Below are 26,230 nucleotides of genomic sequence, written 5' to 3'. Positions count from 1 at the left end.
CCAGCACACCAGACAATACGTCCCTGATCGGAGGGTCGGCCCCAGAAGACCCCCGAACTTCACCCTTGGGCAGAGCTGTCAACCCAGGTGTGCTGGTGTCTCTCTCAGGGAGCACAGCCTGCTTTTTGTCAGCTCTCAACAGATTTCGTTACTTGGAATAAGCAGGACGCTGGGGCGTCGGGTAGGACTGAGGCAGAGCCACAAAAAATGAGGGAAATACCACCGACGGGGCAGCAGGTGGCGCTGCTGCTCAGGGCTGGGAGTAAAGCCGCGCCTGGGCCCTTTCTGGGAGGAGGAGCTGCAGTACCTCCGAGAGACACGAGGGGGCAAGCGATACCAGGACACGGGGGCGGGGGCGGGGGCGGGGGCAGGTGGAGATGCCAGTGGCCGGGTTTCCCCTTCTCCCTGTAAGAGCTGGGAAGATAGAGGCCCAGAGGAGAGGGGCCTCCCAGGGTCAGACAGTGACAGCAAAACCAGGACCCAGGCTTCCAGACTCGCAGTTCTGTGCTCCTGCAGGAACATTCTAGTGAAATTTAAGTAAGCTCATTAACTAACCGTATATCACAGCTTAGGAAAGAAAACGAAACGCCCTTCATGTGTACTATTAGAAACCTGTGCTTCCCTTTTTCTTTTCTTGTGTGTTTACTTGCTCAGTCGTGTCCAACTCTCTGTGACCCAATGGACTGTAGCCCGCCAGGCTCCTCTGTCCTTGGGGATTCTCCAGGCAAGGATACTGGAGTAGGTTGCCATGCCCTCCTCCAGGGGATCTTCCCAAGCCAGGGATCGAACCCAGGTCTCCTGTATTGCAGGCAGATTCTTTACTCTCTGAGCCACCAGGGAACCCCATGGATACTGGAGTGAGCAGCCTATCCCTTCTCCAGATGAACTTCCTGACGCAGGAATCAAACCATGATCTCCTGTGTTGCGGCAGATTCTTTACCGGCTCAGCTACCAGAGAAGCCCACCCATTTCTAATTTCACTGACCTCCCCCCAACTTGGGTACCGATGACAGCTATGGGACATAAGTCAGTGGAGGGGTGTGGCCACTCCTGACTGGGGTAGGGAGCAGGGGAAGGAGCTGGGAGACCTGGGTCTGAGCCCAGCTCAGCCATGGACACCCCATATCCGGGTCTGAGTCCATCTGAGCCATGGACACGCCATATCCCTGGGCACAATACCCACAGGTGAGGAAACTGAGACACACAGCGACACGGCCAGTAAGTGGCCACACTGGGGTTGACACAGATCTCCCTGGCTTTACGATGCCGTGCGATCCTGCAGCCCTCGGGTGGGGAAGCTGAACTGAGAACATGGCAAGCCCACCCTTGGTGTCCACAAAGCTGCTACTGCGTTTGATCCCGCCCAAGGGCAAGAAGAAAAACTGCATGTTTAAAACAAAGAACAGGTATGATGAACAAATGCAAAGCATCGAACTCCTCCTCCTGCGCCTAAGTGCCGGGAGAGACGCCAGCTGCGAACACAAGGTGCCCTCCCGCCCACCCCAAGTCTCAGTCTTCATCTCTGCAAGGTGGGACCGCAGAATTAGACGTTCTGCTTCAGAGCTTACAACAGTGCTCGGCCTGTCCGCTTAATACATCTTGGCTGTTTTTATAAGCATCATTCCCTTTCTACATGGCCTTCCCAGGTGGCTCAGTGGGTTAAGGATTCACCTGCAATACACCTTCCCAGAGAGGGAAGATCCCCTGGAAGAGGCCAAGGCGACCCACTCCAGTGTTCTTGCCTGGAGAATCCCATGGAGAGAGGAGCCTGGCGGGCCACAGTTCCATGGGGTCGCACAGAGTCGGACGCAACTGAGTGACTAAGCACACACACGCACCCTTTCTACAGAAGAGGAGTTCGTGAAATCTGCAAATAAAGCTAAATGACCCAGGCCCCCACAGCCAGCCAGAACGGAGCTGGAATTCAGGCCTGCCCGCCTCCTGAATCCAGGTGATGCTGGGTAACCTTCAGGCTTCTGCACAGTCATTACAACATTCCCTCCCAGCCGGGCGGACACCTGAGGGGCCCTCCACGCCACTAATAGTGATGATCCTAAATGCTGACATAGCTTATGAAGCAGTATGTGTAATATGTTCCTCTGTTTATAAACACACAATATATATACATAGAAAAAAAAGTCTAGAAAGACAACCAAAACACCAATGCAAGTGATACCTGTGTCCTGACATTACAGTTGGTTTTCATTTTCTTTGCAATTTTTTTTTTTATGGTGGTGAAACATGTAATATGAAATTTGCCAAAAAAAAAAAAGAAATTTGCCAGTAGGGGCATTTAGTGCATTCATAATGCTGTGGGCTTCCCTTGAAGCTCAGCTGGTAAAGAATCTGCCTGCAATGCGGGTGACCTGGGTTTGATCCCTGGGTTGGGAAGATTCCCTGGAGAAAGGAAAGGCTACCCACCCCAGGCCCAGTATTCTGGCCTGGAGAATTCCACAGACTGTATAGTCCATGAGGTTGCAAAGAGTCAGACATGACTGAGCGACTTTCACTTTCCTTTTTAATGCTCTGTGATCATCACCACTCTGGTTTAAGAACATCTTCATCCGCCCAGGAGGAAATCTGGTCTCCTCTGTCCCTGTGGATTTGCCTATTCTGGATATTTCCTATATCATTTTAAAATCTTTTTTTTTTGTACTTTCTAAACTTCTGTTTTATAAAAAGAATGGGTTGCTCTTATTGTACAACAACCTGTTACAGACAAAACAGGTTCTCCCTAGTAACGGAGAAATCAGGAGGCAGATGGGGCCCTGACTCCCCCTGAGAGGTCCTGCCCCACACCGCTCACCTCTCCCCGCTCTGCCGCTGGTCCGGCCACGTCCCATACTGACTGTCGGTTTCCTGCACGAGGGTGTCGGTGTCCTTGGCCTCGGGGGTCCGCCTGGAGAAACACTGCTTCAGCTGATCCTGCAAGGACAAGCCAGAGGTTTCTATCAGGGGCAAATGCTCAGAACCTGGTCCAGTTGATAAACCTATTTATCAGCCTATCCAGCTGATAAATCATGCTGCATCGCCCCTGCTCAAACCCACCCAGGCTCCCTACTGCTCTCAGAGACGGGTCCAAACGTCTGCGCTGAGAACTAGAGTGACCAGCCGTCCAGGTCTGCCCAAGACGTCGCAGGAGGCAAGGCTGTTGGAGCCGAAGCCGGGCAAACTGGGGTGAAGGGGGGTCACTCTCCCGGGTCCTGTGTGGGTACCCCCTGCCCCTGGCCAAACTTCTCTCCATCTTCAGTGCTCCCAGGACTTATCAGCCGCGCTCCCGGTGCAGGGGGGCTAGGGTTCGATCCTTGGTCAGGGAACTAGATCCTGAATACTGCAACCAAGTGTTTGCATGCCATAACTAAAGATCTTGCATGCTGTAACTAAGACCCAGGGCAGCTAAACAAACAAACAAAAAAACCCCAAGAGACGGGGATCTCTGAGTGATGAGTGAGGGAGCAAGGGCCCCTGGAAATCGGAACAGCAAGCTTCCAAGGCTGCTGAGCGTGGAATCAGGGCAGGAGGCAGGGGAACACTTCCTGACCTCCTTTGGCAGGCTCTGGGAGGCAGGCTGGGGGTGGAGGAGTATATGTGCTCAGCAAAAACACATGGGCCTCCGCGTGTCCCCATTTGAGGGCCTTCCTGCAGAGCTTTAAGACTCATGCTCAGGGATGTGGAATCCCTGAAGGCAGGGAGGGAGGTCTGCTGCCCGCACTGCTAAAGCCAGACTCGGGATTCTGGAAGGCAGCGTCCCCACTCCCCCGCCACTCTCACCCCCATGTCGGGTCAACCTCCAAGCCCTTCAAAGTCTCCCTCGGGAACATTCCGTCCAACCCCGGCCAGCTCTGGGGCTCCCCTGCCTCCTTCACCTCTGATCCCCTCTCAGACATTCTTTTCCCGTAACAATTCCCAAGGCTGAACTCAAAGCCTGCAGGGTCCTTGCTCAAAACCCTTCCATGGCTCCCCAGAGTCAAGTCCAAACACCGGAAGGATGGCTTGCGGGACCTTCACTGGTGGGGCTCTTTCTCCACTGTCTGCTGTCCCTCTCCCAACCCCAGATCCTCCCAACCCCTCTTCCTGGCTGCTCCAGCCCTCCTTCACCTCGGGACCTGCTGAAGCAGCCACCACCTCTTGGCTCTCATTCAGATTTCAGCTTCAGCTTCGTTGGCTCTTCCTCCAGGAAGCCTTCCCTGAACTCCCCCTCACCCAAGGCTGGCTCAGGAGCCCCCAGCTCCCATTCCCTAGACTTCAGGTCTCTACACCTATGTTGTCCAACACAATAGCCACACGTGGCTATTTACATTAATTAAAATTTGAGAACTACAAAGAATCCAGTTCTTCAGTGGCTCTAACTACATTTCAAGGGCTCCACAGCCACATGTGGCTACCGTGTTGAGCAGCAGGGATACAGTGCATGTCCGTCATGGCAGAACGTTTCCCGTGAAGAGCACGGCTGTAGAACATCCCATAATACATTCATTATAATTGGCCTGTTTCTTTTCATTCTCCCTTGGACAAGTACTATCTCTGGAGCCAGGATGCCTGGATTTGAAGCCAGGCTCCATCGCATGGTGGCTGTGTGACCTTGGGCAGGTTACTTAACCTCTCTCGACCTTAGTGTCTGGACAAAGCAGATGTTAAGTATCTGGTTGAATGCCATCTGGTTCACCACGTCTTAACACTGAACCCCCAAATCTGGAGTACTCCCGGGGCTGGGGTCATCTAAGGGAATTCATCTTGTCAGTGAGCAAGCAGCCTGTCTGTCAGCACTTCCTTCTGTCCTGCTGGTCAGCTTGTGCACAGTATTCGTGTCTCACTGTGACAGACCCTGGCGGTCCTTCAAGTCAGCAAGCCTTGATCTTCACTCTCAGGGCCACAAGGCCTCAACAAGACCACAGAAAGGGTCCAAAACTCTCTAGAACTTGCTGAAAGTCAGGTTTTTAAAATTAGCTTTAAGGTAGGGTGTTTTTCCAAATCAGCTTTGCCTCACAGGCTGCCATAAAAACCCCCACTGCCTGCAGGGGAGTACGTATCTACAAGGCGGTCTGAAAATACAGGATGGCTAAAGAGAAGAGTTGTCTGAGGAAACACGTGCGTCCAAATTAGCTCCCCCCATCCGTTCGGCATGTACTCCTGATGGATAGCAAACAGCCACAATCCAAATTTTAGCTGCCATTTGCCACACGAGGTCATCACAACGTAACATTTAGATCTCCAAGGACTCCTCTGAGTCCATCTGGTTGGCCTTTTCAGATGAGAAACTTTTTCAGATGATAAAGTCAGAGGCATAGGCTGCTTGCGGTGAGCCTGGAACCCAGGTTTGGGCTTCTTCCGCACACACACACCCGCCCCAGCCTTTTCCTTCAAGAGGCTCACGTGAGGAAATGCATGTTAAAATGCTCTAAGAAGGCGAACTTGACGAGATTAAAAACGAGAACTTGGCGAAGTTAAAAACCACCTGCATGGGGCCTGCCCTGGTGCTCCACTGGTCAAGATTCCACACTTTCCACTGCAGGGTGCGGGTTCGGTCCTTAATGAGGGAACTGAAATCCCACATGCAGTGAGGCACGGCAAAATGATAATAATGATAATTAACAAGATAAAAACCACTCACTCGGACTAGGTCGCCAAGCCCCCGAGCTGGTGGTAGGTGGAAATTCTGGGCCCTTGTCTTACGGACAAACACGACTGCCCCAGCCCAGGACAGATGATGGACAGATTTCTAACACCCAGGCTGGGGAGACCAGCCTAACAGACGCCTTTGAGGGCTGTGTTTAAACAAGCGGTAACACATGTCCTGAAATTTAAAACGTGTACACCCTTGACTCAGCCAGTTTAGTTCCAGAAATTTATCTCAAGAGAATCATCAGACATGCTCGCTAAGATCTGTGAACACGGATGCTCCCCCAAGGGAGCACAAAGATCGCGAAATATTGCAAATACTGGAATCGTCCTAAACATCCAACAAGACAGGGATCAGTGAAATATCAGTTCAGCTCAGTCACTCAGCTGTGTCTGACTCTTTTCGACCCCCTGGACTACAGCACACCAGGCTTCCCTGTCCATGACCAACTCCCAGAGCTTGCTCAGACTCATGTCCAGCGAGCTGGTGATGCCATCCAACCACCTCATCCTCTGTCGTTCCCTTCTCCTTCCACCTTCAGTCCTTCCCAGCATCAGGGTCTCTTTGGTGATCTCTTCATTCTTTCTGGAGTCATTTGTCCACTCCTCTCCAGTAGCATACGGGGCACCTGCCCACCTGAGGAGTTCATCAGTGAAATACAAGGATGAAATATCCATGTGGCGGAATAAGCACAGCCAAGGAGAAGGATGCTCAGAAAGACTACTGAGTAGCACAGAAAGCTGTCTGACTTATCCGAGCAAACAATCGTATTTTTTTCCCCCAAAGTCAGATCCCCTTATTACATGTAAGTGAAAAAACAGCGAACATGTTGTGATACCAGCTTTGTGAGGACAGATGTATAAATGTGTGTGAGAATAGAAAAGGAGATCTCTGGAAGTTTTCAGAGAAAACTGTTACCAGTGATACTACCTGTAGTGAGGAAATGGGCTTTTTTTTTTTTTTTTTTTTTTTTTGCCACACCACCGTGCAGCGTGTGAGATCTTAGCTCTCCGTTCAGGGATTAAACCCGTGCCCCATCCGGCCACAGTGGAAGCATGGAGTCTCAATCACCAGGGAAGTCCCTGTCTCTCTATTATTGATGATGACTTTATTTAGGATCCACACTTGTGATTCTGGATCCCAGTATCAGCAGATGATAAAATTCAATAAAATTCATTAAACCATTCCTGCAACTCTATCATATGGTACACATCCCCATTTAAGAACAAATCAGAAGAGGGCTCTTCATTTGTTCATCTCTACCAGAGCCCAGCAAACTCTTCTTATCAAGGGCCAGATAATAAATATTTGGCGCTTTGTGGGCCACAGGGTCTCTGTCTCAGCTTCAGCTTTGCTGTCGTTACCATGTCAGCAGCACAGATGATGTCTGTGTTCCAATAAAACTTTATTTACAAAACAGGTGGCTGGGGACTTCCCCGGTGGTCTAGTGGCTAATACTGCAAGCTCCCAATGCAGGGGGCCAGGTTTCCATCTCTGGTCTGGGAACTAGATCCCACATGCTGCAACTAAGACCCGGCACAGTCAAATAAATAAATATTAAAAAAAAAAAAAAAAAAAACCCAGGTGGCTGACTGCTCCCTGATACCCTTTAGACTGTTGGCTGCATGAAAACGGGGACTCTTTCACCCACTGCTGCACCAGCATTTAGAACCACACCGGGCCTGGAGTACTTGTTGACTAAATATTTGCTGGAAGAATATGTTTCTGAAAATAACTTTTTTTCGCACGGAACAGGTGTGAGCTCCTTAAGCAGAAAAGGCTGTGTCGTTAGGGAGGGGGTGACGGTAAGGGAAAACATGACCCCTGCATGTATTTGGGGGTGTCTGACACATCCGTCTAGGAAAGGAGCCTGAGTCAGGGAGGTGCTGGGTGGCCCGCAGCTGACGGGGCAAATCCGAGCAATTTCCCTCCCCCTCTGCAACTGGACACTGTCAGCTGTGCAGGGTGCCCCAGGGCCACGGGGCCACGCTGTCGAGGGTGACACTGGCTCAGTGCCCCCAGGGCCTGGCGGCACCTCCCTGCCTTGTGCCCGGATCAGACCTGCACCACGGCTGAGCGGTAACAGCAACAACGTTGAGGGCTGACACTACGGTCAGCACGGCTGAATACCCCAGCCTTTCACTCTGTCGTTGCAGGCTCCTCAACAGGAAGCCTAGGGACTTGCGGGAACTCTCATTTCACAGCAGAGGGGACTGAGGCCCAGAGAGGGGACCTGACACGCCCCAGGCCACACAGAAGGTGGGTGGAGCTGGGGTTCGGGTCTGCCTGACACTCAGGCCCTAAAGTGCTCCCCCAAACTGCTGCATTCTCCCAGCTCTGGCTCGATATGGAGAGCTCCGTGGGGCCTTCAGTGATCATTTCACAGATGGGAAAACCAAGGGCAAAGGATGCCAGGCTAGGCCGAGAATCCAGGTGTCCTGAGTCCCTGGCCTGTGCCTGGTCACCACAGGGCAGTCTAAGCTGCACCCAGGTGGGGTCTCAGGCCCAGGGAGGGGAGAAGGAGGCAGGCGGCAGGCTGAGGTTGGGCCAAGTCCCCCAGGGGTCTCCTGTCTACCTGGACCCCCAACTCCAGGCTCTTATCTACTTTTTTTTGTCTCACCACAAAGCATGTGGGGTCTTAGCCCCCTGATCAAGGATTGAACCCGTACCCGATGCATTGGAAGCGCAGAGTTTTAACCACTAGACCAGCAGGGAAGCCGCCTGAGCTCTTATCTTAAAACCCTGGCTGCCCCACTATGGCTGCGGGGCCCAGTGTCCACCTCCTCACCCCTCCTTTGTGCTGCAGCCACACTCGGGCACCGTCACAGCCCAGGCCTGCTGCCCAACTCTTCGCCTGGCCAAGGGCAGCGAGTGGCAGCCCCTGGGAGCAGCTTCCCCGGCCGAGCCTAGGTCTTGTCCTGGTCCCGCCGAGCCCGAGCCTTGGCCGGGGGTTCTTAGCACTTGGATGGGTCCTTGGGTACCTGTTCCTCCCAATGCACACGACCTCCAAGAGGAGACCTGCGTCTTGCCACATTGGCTTCTCGGTGCTTAGTCACAGGACGTGGCACAGAGCACGTGCTCACTGAAGGGGAAAGAAGGAAGGAGGGTGGGGAGGAATGGGGAAAAACGAGGAGAAGGAGAGCAAGGTAAGGCAGTCGGGTCAGAAGGAAATGGGCAGGAAGGGGGCGGCACAGAGCCCTCAACTCCTGATGCCGGCAGCAAACCCCGCGTGGCGTCCCTCCCTGGGGACTTGGGTCCCAGCTAGGAGGTGTCGGCACAACTGATGGCTTCTGGGAGCCCACAGTGTCCCCCCACCCCCAGCGGCTTGGAGGTGGTGCTTCCCGGGGGAGTATCGGTTTCTGACCCCTCTCAGCGTGCTCTGGGAACAGTTACGCAGTCTGGCCAGGTGTGGCTAGGTGTGGCCAGGTGTAGGCAGGTATAGCCAGGTGTGGCCAGGTGTGGCACACTGTGGTGGCCTGGATGGGGGTTACAGCCAAGACAGAGAGAGAGCAAGACAGAAACCGAGAGAACACAACCGGGACCATGAAACACGTGGACACGGGCACAGAGAGGGAGGCTCCGATGAGTTGGAGGTGGCGCAGGCTCTGAGACTGGCAGGTGGGAGGCAAACTCTGCCTTTTGGTAGCTGTGAGCAAATCTCTCAAACCTCGATTTTCCCATCTGTAAAATGGGGGTGGGGGTGTTGGGAGAACCTTATAAAATGTCCAGTGAGAGCTGCACACGCCAGGCACGTGAGAAGGACCAAACAAATTCCAGTTGAGATGATGGTGATGACAACAATAAATAACACCCACTGTTGAGTTCCCCAAAGCGTCGGGTCAGCAGTCTAACGAGGTGCTACGACACCCTAAGGAGGCCTGACTGCTCCATCACGCAGATGAGAGCAAAGGGGTTGTCTTCCCCGGCTCCCTCACTGTCTCCCCTGACCCCGACATGAGCCAGCTGCTCTCCTGCGTCCCGCAGTGAGCCAGGCGCGGGCTCTTCCAGCACACCCGCCCTCCCCAGGGCCGAGCTGGGTGGGCAGGCTGCAGAACGACAGGTCTGGCAGAGACACGCTGTCTCCACGGGACAAGTGTGTCACCGGAAGTGCAGGAAGGTGTGCTGGCAGCAGGCCCTCAGGAGGCGTGCCTGGTTACGGCACGGAGGGCCCTGCTGGCCGCCAGGGAGTGGGGGTGCTTCCTGGCGCCCCCCACCGCATCCACCTCCGAGTCTATAAACAGAAAGAACAGCTGAGCTGGGGGGCCCGGGCTCCTGCTGGCCTTGGGGTTGGGGGCTCCCAGACTCCGGAAGCCTGATGGGCACCCTGCGCTCTGGGTGTCGGAGGTGAGTAAGGAGACGATGCAAGAAGTGATGACTGGGAACACACATAAGGAGCACCCACTGCGCGCCCGGCACCAAGTCAGGTTCCTTAAGTGCGCAGTCCAATTAAAGCCCCGAGTTGACGCTTTAACATGCTCGTTTCACAGGTGGACAGGGACAACGGGAAAGGACGCTGATACTGCCCGCTCTGTGTGCCCAGCTGCCGCGACTCATCCTCCCAACAAGCCTAAGAGGCAGGGTTTCTAAGAGGTAGCCCCACTTTGCAGATGGGAAGACTGAGGCCCAGGGAGGTGAAGCCACTTGCCCAGGGTCTCAGGACTGGGTGAAGGAGCCCGATTCAAACCCAGGTGGCTCCAAGTCTATGGCCAGTGAAGCCCCATCCCACTAAGTCCCTCTGTGACTGCACCCAGGAACATCCACCCCAGGCCTGCTTAGAACGAGGCCCTGAAGCACGGCACAGGCATCAGCTCCTCCCAGAGGCCTCCACTCGAGCAGGCCTGGGTCTCTCCTGGGACCCCACGGGGCACCTGTGCTCACTGTCAGACTGTGAGCTCCCTGAGGGCAGGCAACGCGGTCTGTTCACCCTCAGACCCTGGCATCAAGGCAGGACACAGCCCCGACGGCGGTCTGTGAATGAACGGTCTAGAATGAGTGAATGGTCTAGAATGAATGAATGAGTGCGTGAATGAATGAATGAGTCAGCGAATGAACAATCCACAGATGATCCCTGGTCCCCTTTCTCATGATATGAACAGTATTGTGATCTATTCAAAGCTTCTTCGTATATCTCAGGACTGTTCTTATATATGCTATTAAATTTTAATTTGTTACTTTTAAAAAACTAATCTTTCTTCTAAGACACCCCGTTCAGTGTGCTGACAAACACTGAAAGCAGTCTGGTGACGATGATATTTTTTTAAGGTGCAAATGAAAGAGACTGGCCCAGGAATGGAGGACAACCAACCCCCACCCGCCCTAGATAACCAGGAACCTTCCTGCAGGGGGAGAGGAAAGCGCTTAGAACATTCTAGAAGTCCTGAGATGCTTTTACACAGACCAATTCAAATTCCTTTTCAGCCTAAAGTTCTATTAATAAAAGGCCTACAGTTCTAAGGTTAAAGAGGAGTCGAGAGAAAAAGGAATGTGGTTTTTTCCCCAATGTATCTTTATGTTTTAAAATTACAGGACCAACCATAGCGTGGAATACTTTTCAACTGTTGAAAAGAATGAGGAAGATACATGTGTCCTGATATGGAATGACTTCCAAGACACACTGTCAAGTGAATAAGGCAAGGCTGGAAACAACAGGTGGAGAGGGGAAGGGTATATGTGTAAATATTTGGAAATGCACAGCGTCTGTGAGGAGGCACAGCAAAAGTGTCATCACACTTGCCTCTGGGAGGGGAACCGAGTGACGGGGGGGAGAGAGGGGGACACGGTTTTAAAATTCCACTTCTTTTTGTATTTTGTAACACTTGCGGTTGGTAGCTTTTAAAAATAAACGTTAAAAATGTACAATTCCATGTGAATATAGAATTCATGTTTCCGAGCATCTCCTCTTCAGGGGATCTGTCCCACCCACCCTGACTCGGCTCCTCTTGGAAAGATTCTTAAAACAGTCTCTCAGGCAAATTTGACTCTTTTTTTTTTTTGAAACATCACATGTCAAAACATCTCTCTCATGTTTATTTCAGGCGAGGGCTCAGCTTGTCTGGTGACAGAACTGCAGCCTTGATGTGTCAGTGTGAACCGGGGAGGAAGCAGGGAGCTGGTGTGTCTCTCTGCGGCCCCAGGACCCCAGATCCTGCAGGATCTCTCCCTGGCAGGCCTCAGCCACCACCTCTGCCCCAGCTGAGGCTGTGGGCACACTGCGGGGTCACAACATTGCTCCACCACCCCTGGTTTTGGTGATCACCCAGCGGGTACACACACATGCGCGCACACACACAAACACACCCAGATGCATACAACACAAATAAACACACGTGCAAACATATACACAAACACGTGCTCCACTTCTCCATCATGTCAGACTCTTCGTGACCATACGGACCGCAGCCCACCAAAGCTCCTCTGTCTATGGGATTTGCCAGGCAAGAAGAGTGGAGTGGGTTGCCATTCCATTCTCCAGGGGATCTTCCCGACCCAGGGATCGAACCCGCGTCTCCTGTGGCTCTTGCATTGGCAGGCGGATTCTTTACCATGTGCACAAAAATATACATAAATACACACACACACACACAAACGCAAACATGCACATATACACAGAAAACACACAAACACACAAAATACACAAAACACAGATAACGTAACACACACACACAAATACACACACGCATCAACTCACAAACCCTAGGATGCTCATAGCGACAGCATGGATTTCAGTTAACAGCAAGCACATCCCAGGTGTTTTTTCGTAAGGGCACATGTAAACAGGTTTATCCCTGCAAGGGCACCTGTCCTGCCACTAAGAACAATGAAGCAGAATTCTAAGTGCTGATGTGGAATGATGTCAAAGCTCTCTCTGATGGAAAGGTTTACTAGGAATGAGGGACAGACAGTCCTACCTTAGAACATCCCCGTGGTCACCCGTGTGCTCGTTCCTAGTCATGTCTGACTCTGACCCTGTGGACTGCAGCCCACCAGGCTCCTCTGTCCATGGGATTCTTCAGATAAGAGTACTGGAGTGGGTTCCCACTTCCTCCTCCAGAGGATCTTCCTGACCTGGGGATGGAACTCACATCTCCTTCGGCTCCTGCACTGCAGGCGGGTTCTTTACCGCTGAGCTATCAGGGAGCTCCTTGATCATCCTGGGCCCCATGATTAATAATTTCCCTGGGGACTTCTCTGGTGGTCCAGTGGTTAAGAATCCGCCTGCCAATGCATGGGACATGGGTTGGATCACTGGTCCAGGAAGATCCCACATGCTGTGGGGCAGCTAAACCCGTGTGCCGCAACTACTGAAGCCCACACGCCCCGGAGCCCGCGTGACCTGGAGCCCGCACGCCCGGGAGCCCGTGTGACCCAGAGCCTGCACGCCCGGGAGCCCGTGTGACCTGGAGCCCACACGCCCTGGAGCCTGTGTGACCCAGAGCCTGTGTGACCCGGAGCCTGCACGCCCCGGAGCCCGCGTGACCCGGAGCCCGTGTGACCCGGAGCCTGCGTACCCCGGAGCCCGTGTGACTCAGAGCCCGCGTACCCCGGAGCCCGTGTGCCCCGGAGCCCGCGTGACCCGGAGCCCGCGTGACCCGGAGCCTGCGTACCCCGGAGCCCGTGTGACCCGGAGCCTGTGTGACCCAGAGCCTGCACGACCCGGAGCCTGTGTGACCCGGAGCCCGTGTACCCCGGAGCCCACGTACCCCGGAGCCCGTGTGACCCGGAGCCAGTGTACCCCGGAGCCCGCACGCCCCGGAGCCCGCGTACCCCGGAGCCCGTGTGCCCTGGAGCCCGTGCTCCACAACAAGAGAAGCCACGGCAACGAGAAGCCTGCAAACTGCAATGAAGACACGGCGTGGCCAAAACTGAATAAAGAAATAAGTGAAATGAAAATGATTTCCTGTCCCAGGTACCTGAAGTACCAAGGGGCTCCTGACAGAGGGGGAAGAGAGCGGGCACAGGGGGTCGGGGCGGGGGGCGGGGCAGCTGAGAGGGCACGTGACATGGCCCAGGCCTTGAAAAGTGGATTCAACTGAACAGGCGGGGAGAAGGGAGAAGACAGCGCAGACGCTGGGACAGCCTTAGGGAGAAGTGGATGCCGCCTTTATGAAGAGCGGGCTACGCTGTGGACAGGACAGCCCTGCGCCTGCCATCCACCCTGCAGAGCAGCCCTGCAGGGGAGGCTTGCGACCCCCCAGGAGTAGGGTGAGGCAGGGGCTGAGCTGGGAGCTCTCTGCCATCGCTGGGCCTGGCGGCTCCCTTGTTGATAAGCACCTGCCCTGGTGCAGGAGGAAAACCAGTTGGGCTGCCGTTGCATCGTTCACAGAGCCAAGGGCTCTGTTTCCTCCTGGTGCCCAGCCCAGTCTGTGGTTTTGTTCAAAGGCCCTGCCCAGGGTCCAGGGTGCTGCCTGTTCTAACTCACAGCTCAGCTCCATCCACCCCTGCCTTCTAGTCCAGCCCTTGGGAAGCCAGAGGCCCTGGAAAACGCTTGGTGGACGGTGTCTCTTTGGCCAACTCATAGCGGCGGCACCCAGGTCGGGGCAGAACTGCCTGCTGCAGGGTCCCGTCCGCACATCACCTGACTCACTGGGTCACAAGTGGGTGAGAGAGCTTGGAAGCCTCTGTCGTGAGCTCCAGGACACAGGAGCCGGGCCCACGCATGGCTCCAGGCCAGTTTACCACTGGCAGCTGGCCGAGCCCAGAGACGTGTTCAGACAGACGGTGCACCTTGGTCAAAGCCTACAAATGAAACAACAGGCCCATTTGGAAGAAGGTGGTGCTGATGCAAGCTTTTGGGCATGCTGGATAAAGCCCTGAGCACCCTTGGGGCAGGACCCAGTTAGCAGGACCTGCTCAAGGTGCAGACAGCATCCAGGCATGGGACCCTGAGCACCCGGGCACTTTGGCTCATCCTGGGTGAGCACAGACCACAACCAGGTGGCAAGAAACACACTTTAGCACATCAGCCCCCAAACGGTCCTCTCACCGATCTGGGAGGTGGGTTTTGGCATCCCAACTCCTAAACCAGGGACCAGATGCATTCCAAACTTGGGACAACTCAGATTTTTGGCAAGGCAACAAGCAGACATACTGTATATTGGGAGGTAGCCCCAGCAGAATCTAGAGGAGGGTTTCCCAATCTAGCAAGTTCGGCACACTGTAGGAGGAAGGGCTTTCGCTGTGCCCTGGAGGAAGCCAGCAGCATTCCTGGTCTGTACTCACCGATGCTACCTATAACCCCTTCCCCACAGCCAAGACAACCCAAACTGTTTCCAGACATTGCCAAGTGTCCCTGGGGAGCAAAGTCACCCCTGGTTGAGAATCAGTGGTCTAGGTCCATGCATTCTCTACAGAGAAACTGGTTCTTGGTGGGGACCTTATAAATATAAGGTATAAAGCATAGATATGCATATAGTACACGTACAGAGAGGCTTCCCAGGTGGCTCAGTGGTAAAAAGTCCGCTTGCCAATGCAGGAGACGTGGGTTCAACTCCTGGGTCCGGAAGATCCCCTGGAGAAGGAAATGGCAACCCACTCCAGTATTCTTGCCTGGAGAATCCCACGGACAGAGAGGAGCCTGGAGGGCTATAGTCCATGGGATGGCAAAGAGTGGGACACAACTGAGCAACTGAGCACGCACCCATGCACACATACAGATATACAATAGTATCTATGATATTAAAATTTCATGGAAAGGCAAGTAAGAAAAAATGTTACAAAAGCGTCCTTCAGGGGAATTCCCTGACGGTCCAGTGGTTAGGACTCCAGGCTTCCACTGCAGGGGGCACAGGTTCGATCCCTGGTTGGGAGGGAGATAAGATCGCACAAGCCGCACAGTGTAGGCAAAAAAAAAAAAAAAACACAGAGAGTGAAAAAGGCCCTTTGGGGGATGATAACTTTGAAAAAACACTCCCAAACCTGGGTAAGTACTGTTGAAAGGCAACCACAAATGTATTACCATTTCTGCAGCAAAGTGCATGAACCATACGGTAATACTGTTACCATACTGTTAATAACCTCCTGTCAGCACACTGGGAGAGGGTAGTTTTGCCACAAATGAGGGAGGGCTTTGTGGATTTCGGAATGGTGGATGAGGGTTGCATACCTTTTACACAAGGGAGAACCGGAGGCTCAGAGAAAATAAGAGACTTGCCCGCGTGGGTGCATATGTGCTCACGCCAAGGTTCGGTGACACCAGAGGGATTTAATCAAATCCGGTGCTGCACGGGCTCTTCGCCTGCATCCCTGTCGCCCCACTTCGAAAGGTCACTCTGATTATGTAGGTGATGTTTACTGTCGCGTTCTTTATGAGGCAAAAAGACTGCAAACAACCTGTGTGTCCCAAATCCATCTGGGCCTGACTGAATAAAGTGGGCACCACCTGCGACATAGACTGTACTGCGGTCTGCAGGTCAGTGGTCATGGCACGAGAGGCCAGCCACAGAACAGAAAAACGAAAGAGAACTGGGCACAAAAGCATTCTTGCGGTATAATTCCATTTGGTTGATCTATCTGCAAAACTATGTATATAAACTGCATATATAGTTTTGCATGGATATATGGATATGCGTATATAGCATACATATGCAAAGATATGCAAAGGAATTATTTATATACAAGTGCTACGGGCTAAGTTGCTTCAGTTGTGTCCAACTCTTGCCATTGCATGGACCATAACCTGCTAGGATCCTCTCTGTCCATGGGGATTCTCCAGGCAAGAATACTGCAGTGTGTTGCCATTTCCTCCTCCAGGGGATCTTCCCGACACGGGGATTGAATCCCTGTCTCTTAAATCTCCTGCATTGGCAGGTGGGTTCTTTACCACTAAAGCTACCTGGGAAGCTATTTATATGCGTATGTGCATGCATTATATATGCACATATATTTTGCACATATGTCTATGCATACATTTTGCATATATATTACACATATGCAAAATATGAATGTATTTATATATACATGTGTATATATATCATATATTAACATCGATGTATATATTTTGCGTGAAAGTGAAAGTCGCTCAGTCGTGTCCAACTCTTTGCGACCCCATGGACTGTACAGTCCATGGAATTCTCCAGGCCAGAATACTGGAGTGGGTAGCCTTTCCCTTCTCCCGGGGATCTTCCCAACCCAGGGATAGAACCGAGGTCTCCCGCATGGCAGGCAGATTCTTTATCAGCTGAGCCACAAGGGAAGCCCAAGAATACTGGAGTGAGTAGCCTATCCCTTCTCCAGGGGATCTTCCTGACCCAGGAATCGAACTGGGGCTCCTGCATTGCAGGCGGATCCTTTACCAACTGAACAATGAGGGAAGCCCTCATATATATACAAAAAAATCTTAAAAGATTTAGGGTTGAAGCATCCCACTTTCCCTCTCCCATATCCCCAGACTGCATTCTAAGCCTACCATTCTCTCTGCCCACTCTTAAACACTGAGCTTCCCAAATAAAAACATTAATTAAGCATGCAGAGTGTAAGGTGCTTCCTCCACCCCCACAGGGCAGCAGAGCCAAGACACTCCTCAGCCAGGGCCAGTCTGGACTCTCCAGGTGAGAGGAACGGGGCGGGCAGCCAGGGCTGAGATGAGGCCCTGCCCATCTAGCTCCTCTGTTCCCCAGCAGACACCGCTACACAATGTTCTCTTTTATTTTACTAAAAGATTTTTTTCTATGTGGACCATTTTTAAAGTCTGTATTGCATTTGTTACAATATTGCTTCTGTTGTTTATGTTTTGGTTTTTTTGGCCTCAAGGCATGTGGGATCCTAACTCCCCAACCAGGGATCGAACCCACACCTCCCTTGCACTGGAAGGTAAAGTCTTGAGCACTAGACTGCCAGGGAAATCCCTATTTTACTTTTAAACACTGATTGGGTACCGACTGTCAACGTGGAGACCCATGCTAGGGGCATTCCTAAGTGTCATTTCCAAATGTGAAAACCAGAGGGGCTTCTGGTATTCGGCTCCCACTGGAGGGGAGCGTGTTATCCTTGGTCAGGATCCCATTTTCCAGATGGGGAAACAGGTTCAAAGGGACCTGAACTGCCCACGGACACACTGGAGTCAAATCCTGGCAGCCCAGTGACAACCCGGCCTCCTAGGTTACCTCCCTCACCTCCACTTTATTTATTTAAAAATTTTTAAAAAAACTTTATTTGGCTTTGCTGTGCAGCATGTGGGGTCTTAGTTCCCTGACCAGGGATCAAACCCATGCCCCCTGCAGTGGGAGCGCAGAGTCTTAACCCTGGGCCGCCAGGGAAGTCCCTTGCCTCCACTTTAATTCTTTAACAGCATCTAAAGAATTCATTTAAAGAATTAAATTGCTATAGTTTCCAAATGTTTTCATGATAAATAACATTTCAGGAATCTGTTGCTGAGGCCTGGAGGAAATCTGGGAAAGACAGAGGGATTTTTTTTCTGCCCGCACCCCAAAAAAAGTGCAGGCAAAGGATTTGTTTAAGCAACTCATCTGGGAAAGGCTGCGTGATGTGGGAGAGTCCAACTGTCATGGGGGGTCTGAGGTCAGACAGACCTGGGTTCCAGTCCTGGCTATGCCTCATGCCAGCTGCGTGACCTTGGGCAACTTGCTCCACCTGAGCCCACACCTGGTTGTGGCTGCTAGATCCTTTATTATTATCCATACTATACTAGTCTTCAAAAGTCAGAATGTTAGTCGCTCAGTCATATCCAACTCTTTGTGACCCCATGGACTGTACCCTGCCAGGCTCCTCGGTTCATGGGATGTCCCAGGCAAGAATACTGGAGTGGGTTGCCTTTCCCTTCTCCAGGGGATCTTCCCAACCCAGGGATCGAACCTTAGTCTCCTGCATTGCAGGCAGATTCTTTACTGTCTGAGCCACTAGGGAAGTACTAGTCTTAGATTCTATTGAGTACTGCTGAGATGGTCCTACCATCGAAGCACCTCCTGACCAGTGTGAAGTTCACTTTCTGCACAACCTTCCCAGGGTGTCATTGGGTTTTTTTTTTAATATGCAGTTTACAAACAGACTTGCATGTCCACTGTGCACACTCGTGTACACGACTGGCACAGAGTGACTCTGCTCTTTTGCCTGGGTTTTTTCACTCAGTGGACTGGAGCTGGCTGGGACCTCACTTTGGTGCAAGAATCCAAGTCCCCAGGAAGGGGTTGGGCACCAGGGGAGGAGGTCACGTTCAAAAGAGACGCTGGATACTGTTTCTGCTGCCTCCCTCCTGGAGGAAGCACAGGTCAGGGGGGTCTCCAGGACCCGTCCCTCCCTGTCCTGCTGGAACACACCAGCAGGGTCACTCTGTGGCCCCTGGGGGAAGCACGGTCATTGTCACTGCCCAAGGGGAGGTCCCTGGAGGGCTCTCCACATCAGAATCCAGCTCTGAGGCCTGTGCCGCCAGAGAGAATGAAAACAGAAGAGGAGGCGGCCGAGTCCGCCTCGGAGTCTCAGCCGCCGCCCTCCACCCCCTCGGGCTTTCCAGTACTGTGATGCCTGCGGCCTGACGGTTTTTTAATTCAACCCACCCACGCTGGGGAAAAAAAGCCAGTGGCATTTTTTTTCAGATCTTCCCCCAGCTCCCTATTTATAGCATGTTGACAGGCGAGGGATGGCTTCCAGCAATAACTGGGGAACCCACACCGGGGACCCAGGCCTCAGGTGGGCCCCGCGGCACTCAGGTGGCTCTGGGCGCCACTGGGACCCACTCACCATCCCAAAGAGATGGGATTCCCAGGTGCACATGGCCGAGGGGGACTGAAAGAAGGTTAGTTAGGTCTTCCCTGGTGGCTCAGTGGTAAAGAATCCACCTGCCGATGCAGGAGACACAGGTTCGATCCCTGGGTCGGGAAGATCCCACATGCGACGGAGCTAAGCCCGTGGACCACATCTATTGAGCCTGTGATCTAGGGCCCGGGAGCTGCAACCACTGAAGCCCACGCGCCCTACAGCCTGCGCTCTGCAATAAGAGAAGCCACGAGAATGAGAAGCCCACACACAGCAGAGAGTAGCCCCCGTTCACCACATCTAGAGAAAAGCCTGTGCAGCAGTGAAGACCCAGCAAAACCAAAAATACTTTTTTTTTAAAAAAGCAGGTTAGTTGAGCATTATGAGAGCAAAAGGGCCACAGGCCTCCCGTGGGGGACACACCTCCCATTCCTTTTCCTTTCTTGCCCTGAAATATCGCCAAGTTCTAACATCAGCCACACATGGATCCTGGCAAGGTCTGAGTTAACTAAGAGTGATGGGGCTTGTACGGGGCTCCCCAGGGAAAGAAGGAGGCTCTGAGTGGGAATCTCTGGTGCAGACAGGCCTGGGTTCCAAGACCCGCTTTGCCCCCGCCTGGCGTTAGGGCCCTGGGGGGGGGGTCTCACTGGGCCTCAGTTACCCCATCTGTACGACAGGAATAATCATCATACTTCATTCAGTTGTTGTTGGAGACCAAACAAATATTTGTTTTAGGTTTGGCGAGTCTGGGTCTCCTTGTACCGGAGGCCACGTGACTCTGAAAACCGCCCCGGCTCAAAGTCTGCACCGTGTTTTGCCAAACCTCAGGACTGCTCTAGGAGTTTGTCCAGTGGCCGGCGGGAGAGGGGAGGTGTCGGGGGAGTGTCATTTGTTGAACTGCGCCAGGTGGAGAGCCGGAGCCAGGTGCTGTTGTGAAGTTAACCAGGGAGGACATGGCCCCTCCAAAGGAGTGTCATCAGAGTGCGAATCCCTGGAATCAAAGTGACCGGCGGTGAGTGGGGCTCAGATCGTCGGGCGGGAGTCCAATCCCGGAAGGCTCCCTGGAGCTCCCTGGGCTTCACCCGCCTGGTTTAAAGGGAGCCCAGGTGGACTGAGAGCCACAGACGATATCCGCCTGGCCGCAGCCCCCAGAACCACTGGAAAGCCGGCCCACAGCCCAAGATGGCAGCGGTGCGGGGTCAGGGGGACGGAGCTGTAAGCACGGGGCTCACGCGCTCCTTGAGGGGAAAGGACCAGTTTGTGACTCCAAGCCCCACTTTGGGCTTGAGAAGCCCCCAGGAAGGGGCTGGATTCTACAACTTGTGGACAGACGTGTGCGCACTGCTGATTTTTCTCCTTCTCGCGTAACTGGATATAGGTTCCATTGTAGAGGTGAAAAAAAACACGTTCTGACAAATTAGAATATCGACTGGGATGGGTTTCCCGTTGCTAGGCAACCAGAGGCTGTTGCTACGGTGCACATCCCGTCCCCTAGTCAGCCCCGCCCAGGACTTGAGTGTGAAATAACGGGGTACTACAGATGTTAAAGGTCTGGCCACAGCAATACTTGATGGAGAAATTTGCAGCTCATTAATTCTTAATCTTGAACAAATACCCACCATGTTTGTGGTGTTTCCTGGCTTAGGGGCTGCTACCACGTGACTCACCCCATTGCATTTTTCCCTTCTTCAGCCCCTAAGGGGCAAGGACTGTCCACAGCCCCATTTAAAGCTGGGTATGTGTGTGTGAGGGGCGGCCAAGGCTTGGAGAGAGAAAGGGGCTTGCTCCAGGTCACAGAGTTAGGACACAGTGCAGCCAGGGTTCAAATTTATGTCTACTGACCTCCAGACCTTGGAAGTTGCCAGGCAGACCCATGAACTCGGGGTCTAAATCAGAACCACTGGAACTCAGCTTCGAGAGGCTGGAAAATAGGAATCCACTTTGACGGACCATTTCTTTAAATACAATAATTGTGGGGAGGCGCGCGGCCTCGATCTGCTAATTCTGGACAGGTCCCTCCTCGCAGGAGCAAGGCTGGTGGCTGCAGCCTGCCCAGTCCCCGTCTCCCCGTGGCCCTCCAGGTAAGCCGCATTACCTCGGCTCCCTGCTTCTTACTAGGTAATTGCCTCTCTGAGCACCACAGGCAATGAGTGTTCCTTTTATAAATATCTTCAAAGCAGCATCCCCAGAATTCCCAACAGAGAAGAGATGAACACAGATGCTCAGGGGACCCCTTAAGACTGCCTAGATCCCATATTAATTCTTCCTCCACTGCTGCTCAGTTGGGAGTTTGTTGGGGGGGTTGTGCAACTGGCTGGGGCTTCTCTCTGCTTAAGTACTGAAGCTGGCACCCCTTTCTTTCAAAGTGAAGAACAGGTAGGGACTGAGATTTCCAAAGCCCTAAAGACAGGCCACCTCCCTGAGCTCCCTGGAAACCTCCGGAGGCAGCTGGTAGCCACAGACCACTCTGACACAGGCGTACAAGCATCTGGCATGCGATAAACGATGCCCATGTTGGGTAACCCAGGCCGTAAGGTCAGCTTGGTAATACTTCCATGGGTTGCAGAGACACAGTCCTGCATTTCTTTAAAGAACCCTGAATTCCCAGGAAAGATTATTTGAACTTGGTTTTTTTTTTTTTTTTTCATCACTGCAAGCTGGCAGTCCACCTCTAAGATGAACCAAAAAATGAAAACATACATGGAAATGCCAGAATCAGGAATGGTGCTGTACTGGACAATGGGGGTATCTTCAACTTGGGGCTTCTTAATGAATCCAAGAAACCAGGACAGAGTTAATTCAAAAGGGTGGCTCATGTTATAGGGAAGGGAAAAAGAGCCTGTGCAAACTCATTTCTACAAATGAACCCACAGAGATCATGCAGAGACTGTGGCAAGCAGATTGTATTACGAGGCATACATATTTACTGCTTCCCCCTATAGGAAAATTATACTCCCTTCTTGAGCAGAGGTGTGATCATGTGGTTTAGCCCTAGCCAATGACGTGCGAGCAGAAGTGATGTCATCTATTTCCAGGCTGAACTTTTAAGAGCCAGTGATGGATGCCTCTTTCTCCATCAGCCCTGGCTCCACTTCAGCCCTGTGGTTGGTCATGTCCCTGGCAAGCTGCTCCACTAACAGGGGCCTCGGAGTGACAAAGACGTGAAACATAAACACAGCCAATGTCAGTGGACATGTGGAGCACTCAGGGAAGAAAGCTGTCTTTCTGTTAAAAGCCACTGAAGTTGTGGGGGCTGTTTGTTACTGCAGCATAACCTAACCCATCCTGACAGATGCAGAGGCAAGCAATTTTTGAGACAAGGACAAGAAAAACGAACCACTACGTACTGAACAATGACTGCAGGACAGCCACTCACTTGACATATTTATGAGCAGGAGCCTTTGAGGCATGCTGGCCTGGCTCTGCTGCGGTCTGCCTGTGTGACCTTCAGCAGGAACAGCTTAACCTCCCTAGGTCTCTGTCCCCCACCGTAAATTGTTTACTTGCTGGAAACTTTCCCAAATATCCTCGGGTCCTGGCAGGAGGACAAACTCTCTCAGGGAGGGATGAGCAATTTTTGCTTTGAAAGGAAATCACTTGATTAGGACATAATGGCTAATAACAGTAATTGAGCAGAAAGAGAAGAAGACTTACAGGAAAAGAGGCTATGCCTGTTCTGATCCCCCAGCACAAGTCCAATCCACTGATGACTCAGGAATGAGCTCTGAAAATGCGGTGGGTATACAATGGTGCCCTCCTAAGAAACAGAAGACATTAATCCCAAGTGTTCTCGTTTGTTACCTTGTTTGTTAACCTCGCTTGCTGCCTATTGCCAGGTTCCCCAGTCTGAAGGAGAACAGGTGAAGAGTGACCATTCCACGAGTCCATGACGCTTTCCTAAAGCCTCTGACCTTCATAGTCAGACCCCACGGGCCTGGTAACATAGACAACTCTGGGCGTGGGAGTGGATGGCTGCTGACAACCGTGTCCTCCTGTACCCAGATTTTCAAAAATAAAGTAACAATTTCGTGCTGCAAATGGAAAGCATTACCCTTTAAAATAAGAGAAAAAATGAGGGCTTCCCTGGTGGCTCAGTGCTAAAGAATCCGCCTGCCAATGCAGGGGACACGGGTTCCCTCCCTGGGTCGGGAAGATCCCCCAAAACCGCGGAGCAACCAAGCCAGTTCACCACCAACACTGAGCCCACGGGCCACAACTGCTGAGCCTGCGCCCTGGGGCCTGTGCTCCACATCGAGAGAAGCCACTGCGGTGAGAAGCCCGCGTACCCATCGATGAACCCAGAGTAGCCCCCGCTCACCGCAACTAGAGAAAAGCCCTCGCAGCAACAGAGACCCAGTGCCGCCAAAAATAAATAAATAATCTTTTTTTTAAAAAAAGAGCAAAAATGAGGTGGTCCAGTGGCTAAAACTCTGCGATCCCAATACAGGGGGCCTGGGTTCCATGCCAGGTCAGGGAACTACATCTGCCTGATGCAACACAGAGTTCACGTGCCAAAACTAGGAGTTCTCACGCCACAGCTAAAGATCCCGTATGATACCACAAAGACTAAAGAGCCTACATGCTGCAACTCAGATCCAGCACGGCCAAATAAATAAATATTTTTAAAGGAGAAAAAAAAAAGAACTAAGATGAGAAAATCAGTGACACTCTCTTGCTTGCCCATGCCAGACATCAGTAATCAATTACAGAACTGATGACAAGTCCTGAGAAACCCCAAGACAGCACCCCAGGCAGCCACTGTGTCATTCAGAGCTAGCAGGTGGGCGGAGACCTATTTGGTACCCTGCTCTAGGTTATCTTCACGGATTACAGAGTGGAAGGGCACTGGGAGGGTTATCCTAGGTTTCGGCCTACAGGAGGATGTGTGTATATAACATCAAACGGGAGGTGTACGTACAGGACTCAAACCATAAGCACATAAAGTCCAGAGTAGCTGCATAAGGAATATCAGTTCCCACCCGTCATCCTCGTCAAAACAGGACCAGGGCAGTTTCCAACTCAGAGCTCAGGTTAAGTGCAGAGTTTACACTCTGGGTGGCGGCACGGAGATGCTCGCGGGCTCGAGTCCAAAGGCTGGTGGTCAGTGCTGACTCTGTGTCCTCCCACCTGTGTGAACGTGAACAGGTCGTTTCATCTCCCTGGACCTCAGTTCCCCAAAATGTATGGTGGGATGACACCACCTGCCTCGTGGGATGTCTGCGAGGACCAGAAGCAGCCAAGCACGTGTAGCTGCTGGAAGGGTGCCCGGCGCGGGGCACTCGGGGAATGCACCAGGTTTCTGTATCTTTCCCGGGAGCTGGGAGAGGCCAGGCCCAGGGGAGACGGCCCAGAGGAAAACGCTCTCCGTCTATTTCTGGAGCCACCACCTGTGAGGAGGGCAGAAGCAGCACCTTGTCTCGTGGCTGCCATTGTAACAGCATCTAAAAGGTCCTCTTTCCCCATTCAGATCAGATCAGATCAGTCGCTCAGTCGTGTCCGACTCTTTGCGACCCCATGAATCGCAGCACGTCAGGCCTCCCTGTCCATCACCAACTCCCGGAGTTCACTCAGACTCACGTCCATCGAGTCAGTGATGCCATCCAGCCATCTCATCCTCTGTCGTCCCATTCTCCTCCTGCCCCCAATCCCTCCCAGCATCAGAGTCTTTTCCAATGAGTCAACTCTTCGCATGAGGTGGCCAAAGTACTGGAGTTTCAGCTTTAGCATCATTCCTTCCAAAGAAATCCCAGGGCCGATCTCCTTCAGAATGGACTGGTTGGATCTCCTTGCAGTCCAAGGGACTCTCAAGAGTCTTCTCCAACACCACAGTTCAAAAGCATCAATTCTTCGGTGCTCAGCCTTCTTCACAGTCCAACTCTCACATCCATACATGACCACAGGAAAAACCATAGCCTTTCCCCATTAGGAGGTGTTAATTAATCACACATCTGGCTCTGATGCTCTAGACTTTGAGAGCGGGAAGGGAATCTCCAGGGTGTGAAGGCAGAGGAGAAAGCGGGAGGCTCCTGCTGTGAGAAGCGGCACACAGGGCCCAGGTGACGGGACCTGCGACGGGGCGGCCAAGTGTCCAGAGGCCCTCGTATCTTTCTGGCGGGGTGGGCGGGGCCTGTCACAGACACATGTCACATCGACATGTGAGGCTAACCATCTGGCAAGTCGATGGACCTCTCCAGGACGCAGCTGTCACACCTCCAAAATGGAATGTATACGATGACAGCTACAATAACTGCTAACATTTATAGGGTTTGCTAAGAGACACTGCTAAGTGCTCTGTCTGCGTTAGCTCATTCATGGTTTTTTTTTTTTTAAATTTTCACTTTATTTTACTTTATTTTTTGGCCACTCCTTGTGGCATGTGGGGTCTTAGTTCTCCGACCAGGAATGGAACCCGAGCCCCCTTGTAGGGAATGGGCAGAGTCTTAACCACTGGACCGCCAGCGAAGTCCTGGATCATTTTCCTCTTTTTCGCTTTCATTCGTTTTAAGTCTTTATTGAATTTCTTACCATCACTTCTGTTGTTTATGTTTGTTTTTTCTTTTTAGCCGACAGGCTTGGGGGATCCTAGCTCCTCCACGAGGGAATGAACCCACACCTCCCGCACTGGAAGGTGAAGTTTTAACCACTGGGAAGTCCCAGCTCATTCAGTCTTTACATCAAATGTGCATATGTGCGTATACATATATTATTTATATACACAAAATAATAAGTGACGTTATCCCCATCTTACCTAAGAAGACACTGAGGTTCAGAGACATTATGGAGTTGGCCCCAGGCTGCAGCGCTGACAAGGGGCAGACATGGGGTCTAGAGTCAGGGCTGTGGGACCCCCTGCGGGCCCGGCGGGCTCCCCGCTCTGAGCTCAGGACGCAGAGGTCATCTCGG

The 26,230-nt window shown here is 52.4% G+C and overlaps 1 protein-coding gene across 8 annotated transcripts in view; it reads right to left on the bottom strand.

The window, feature by feature from the left end:
- KIAA1671 (KIAA1671 ortholog) overlaps positions 1–26,230 on the bottom strand; it is a 184,826-nt gene that overhangs the window by 15,860 nt on the left and 142,736 nt on the right. For all 8 annotated transcript variants that reach the window (XM_070769747.1, XM_070769750.1, XM_070769744.1 and 5 more), the window contains one exon: positions 2,807–2,925. In XM_070769747.1, coding sequence (XP_070625848.1) covers positions 2,807–2,925 — 119 coding nt within the window. The remainder of the gene's footprint in view (positions 1–2,806; positions 2,926–26,230) is intronic.

Source organism: Bos indicus, chromosome 17 (genome assembly GCF_029378745.1).
Source record: "Bos indicus isolate NIAB-ARS_2022 breed Sahiwal x Tharparkar chromosome 17, NIAB-ARS_B.indTharparkar_mat_pri_1.0, whole genome shotgun sequence".
Classification (NCBI taxonomy): domain Eukaryota; kingdom Metazoa; phylum Chordata; class Mammalia; order Artiodactyla; family Bovidae; genus Bos; species Bos indicus.
Note: the sequence above shows the minus strand (reverse complement) of the source record. Positions and strands in the feature narration are given on the sequence as shown.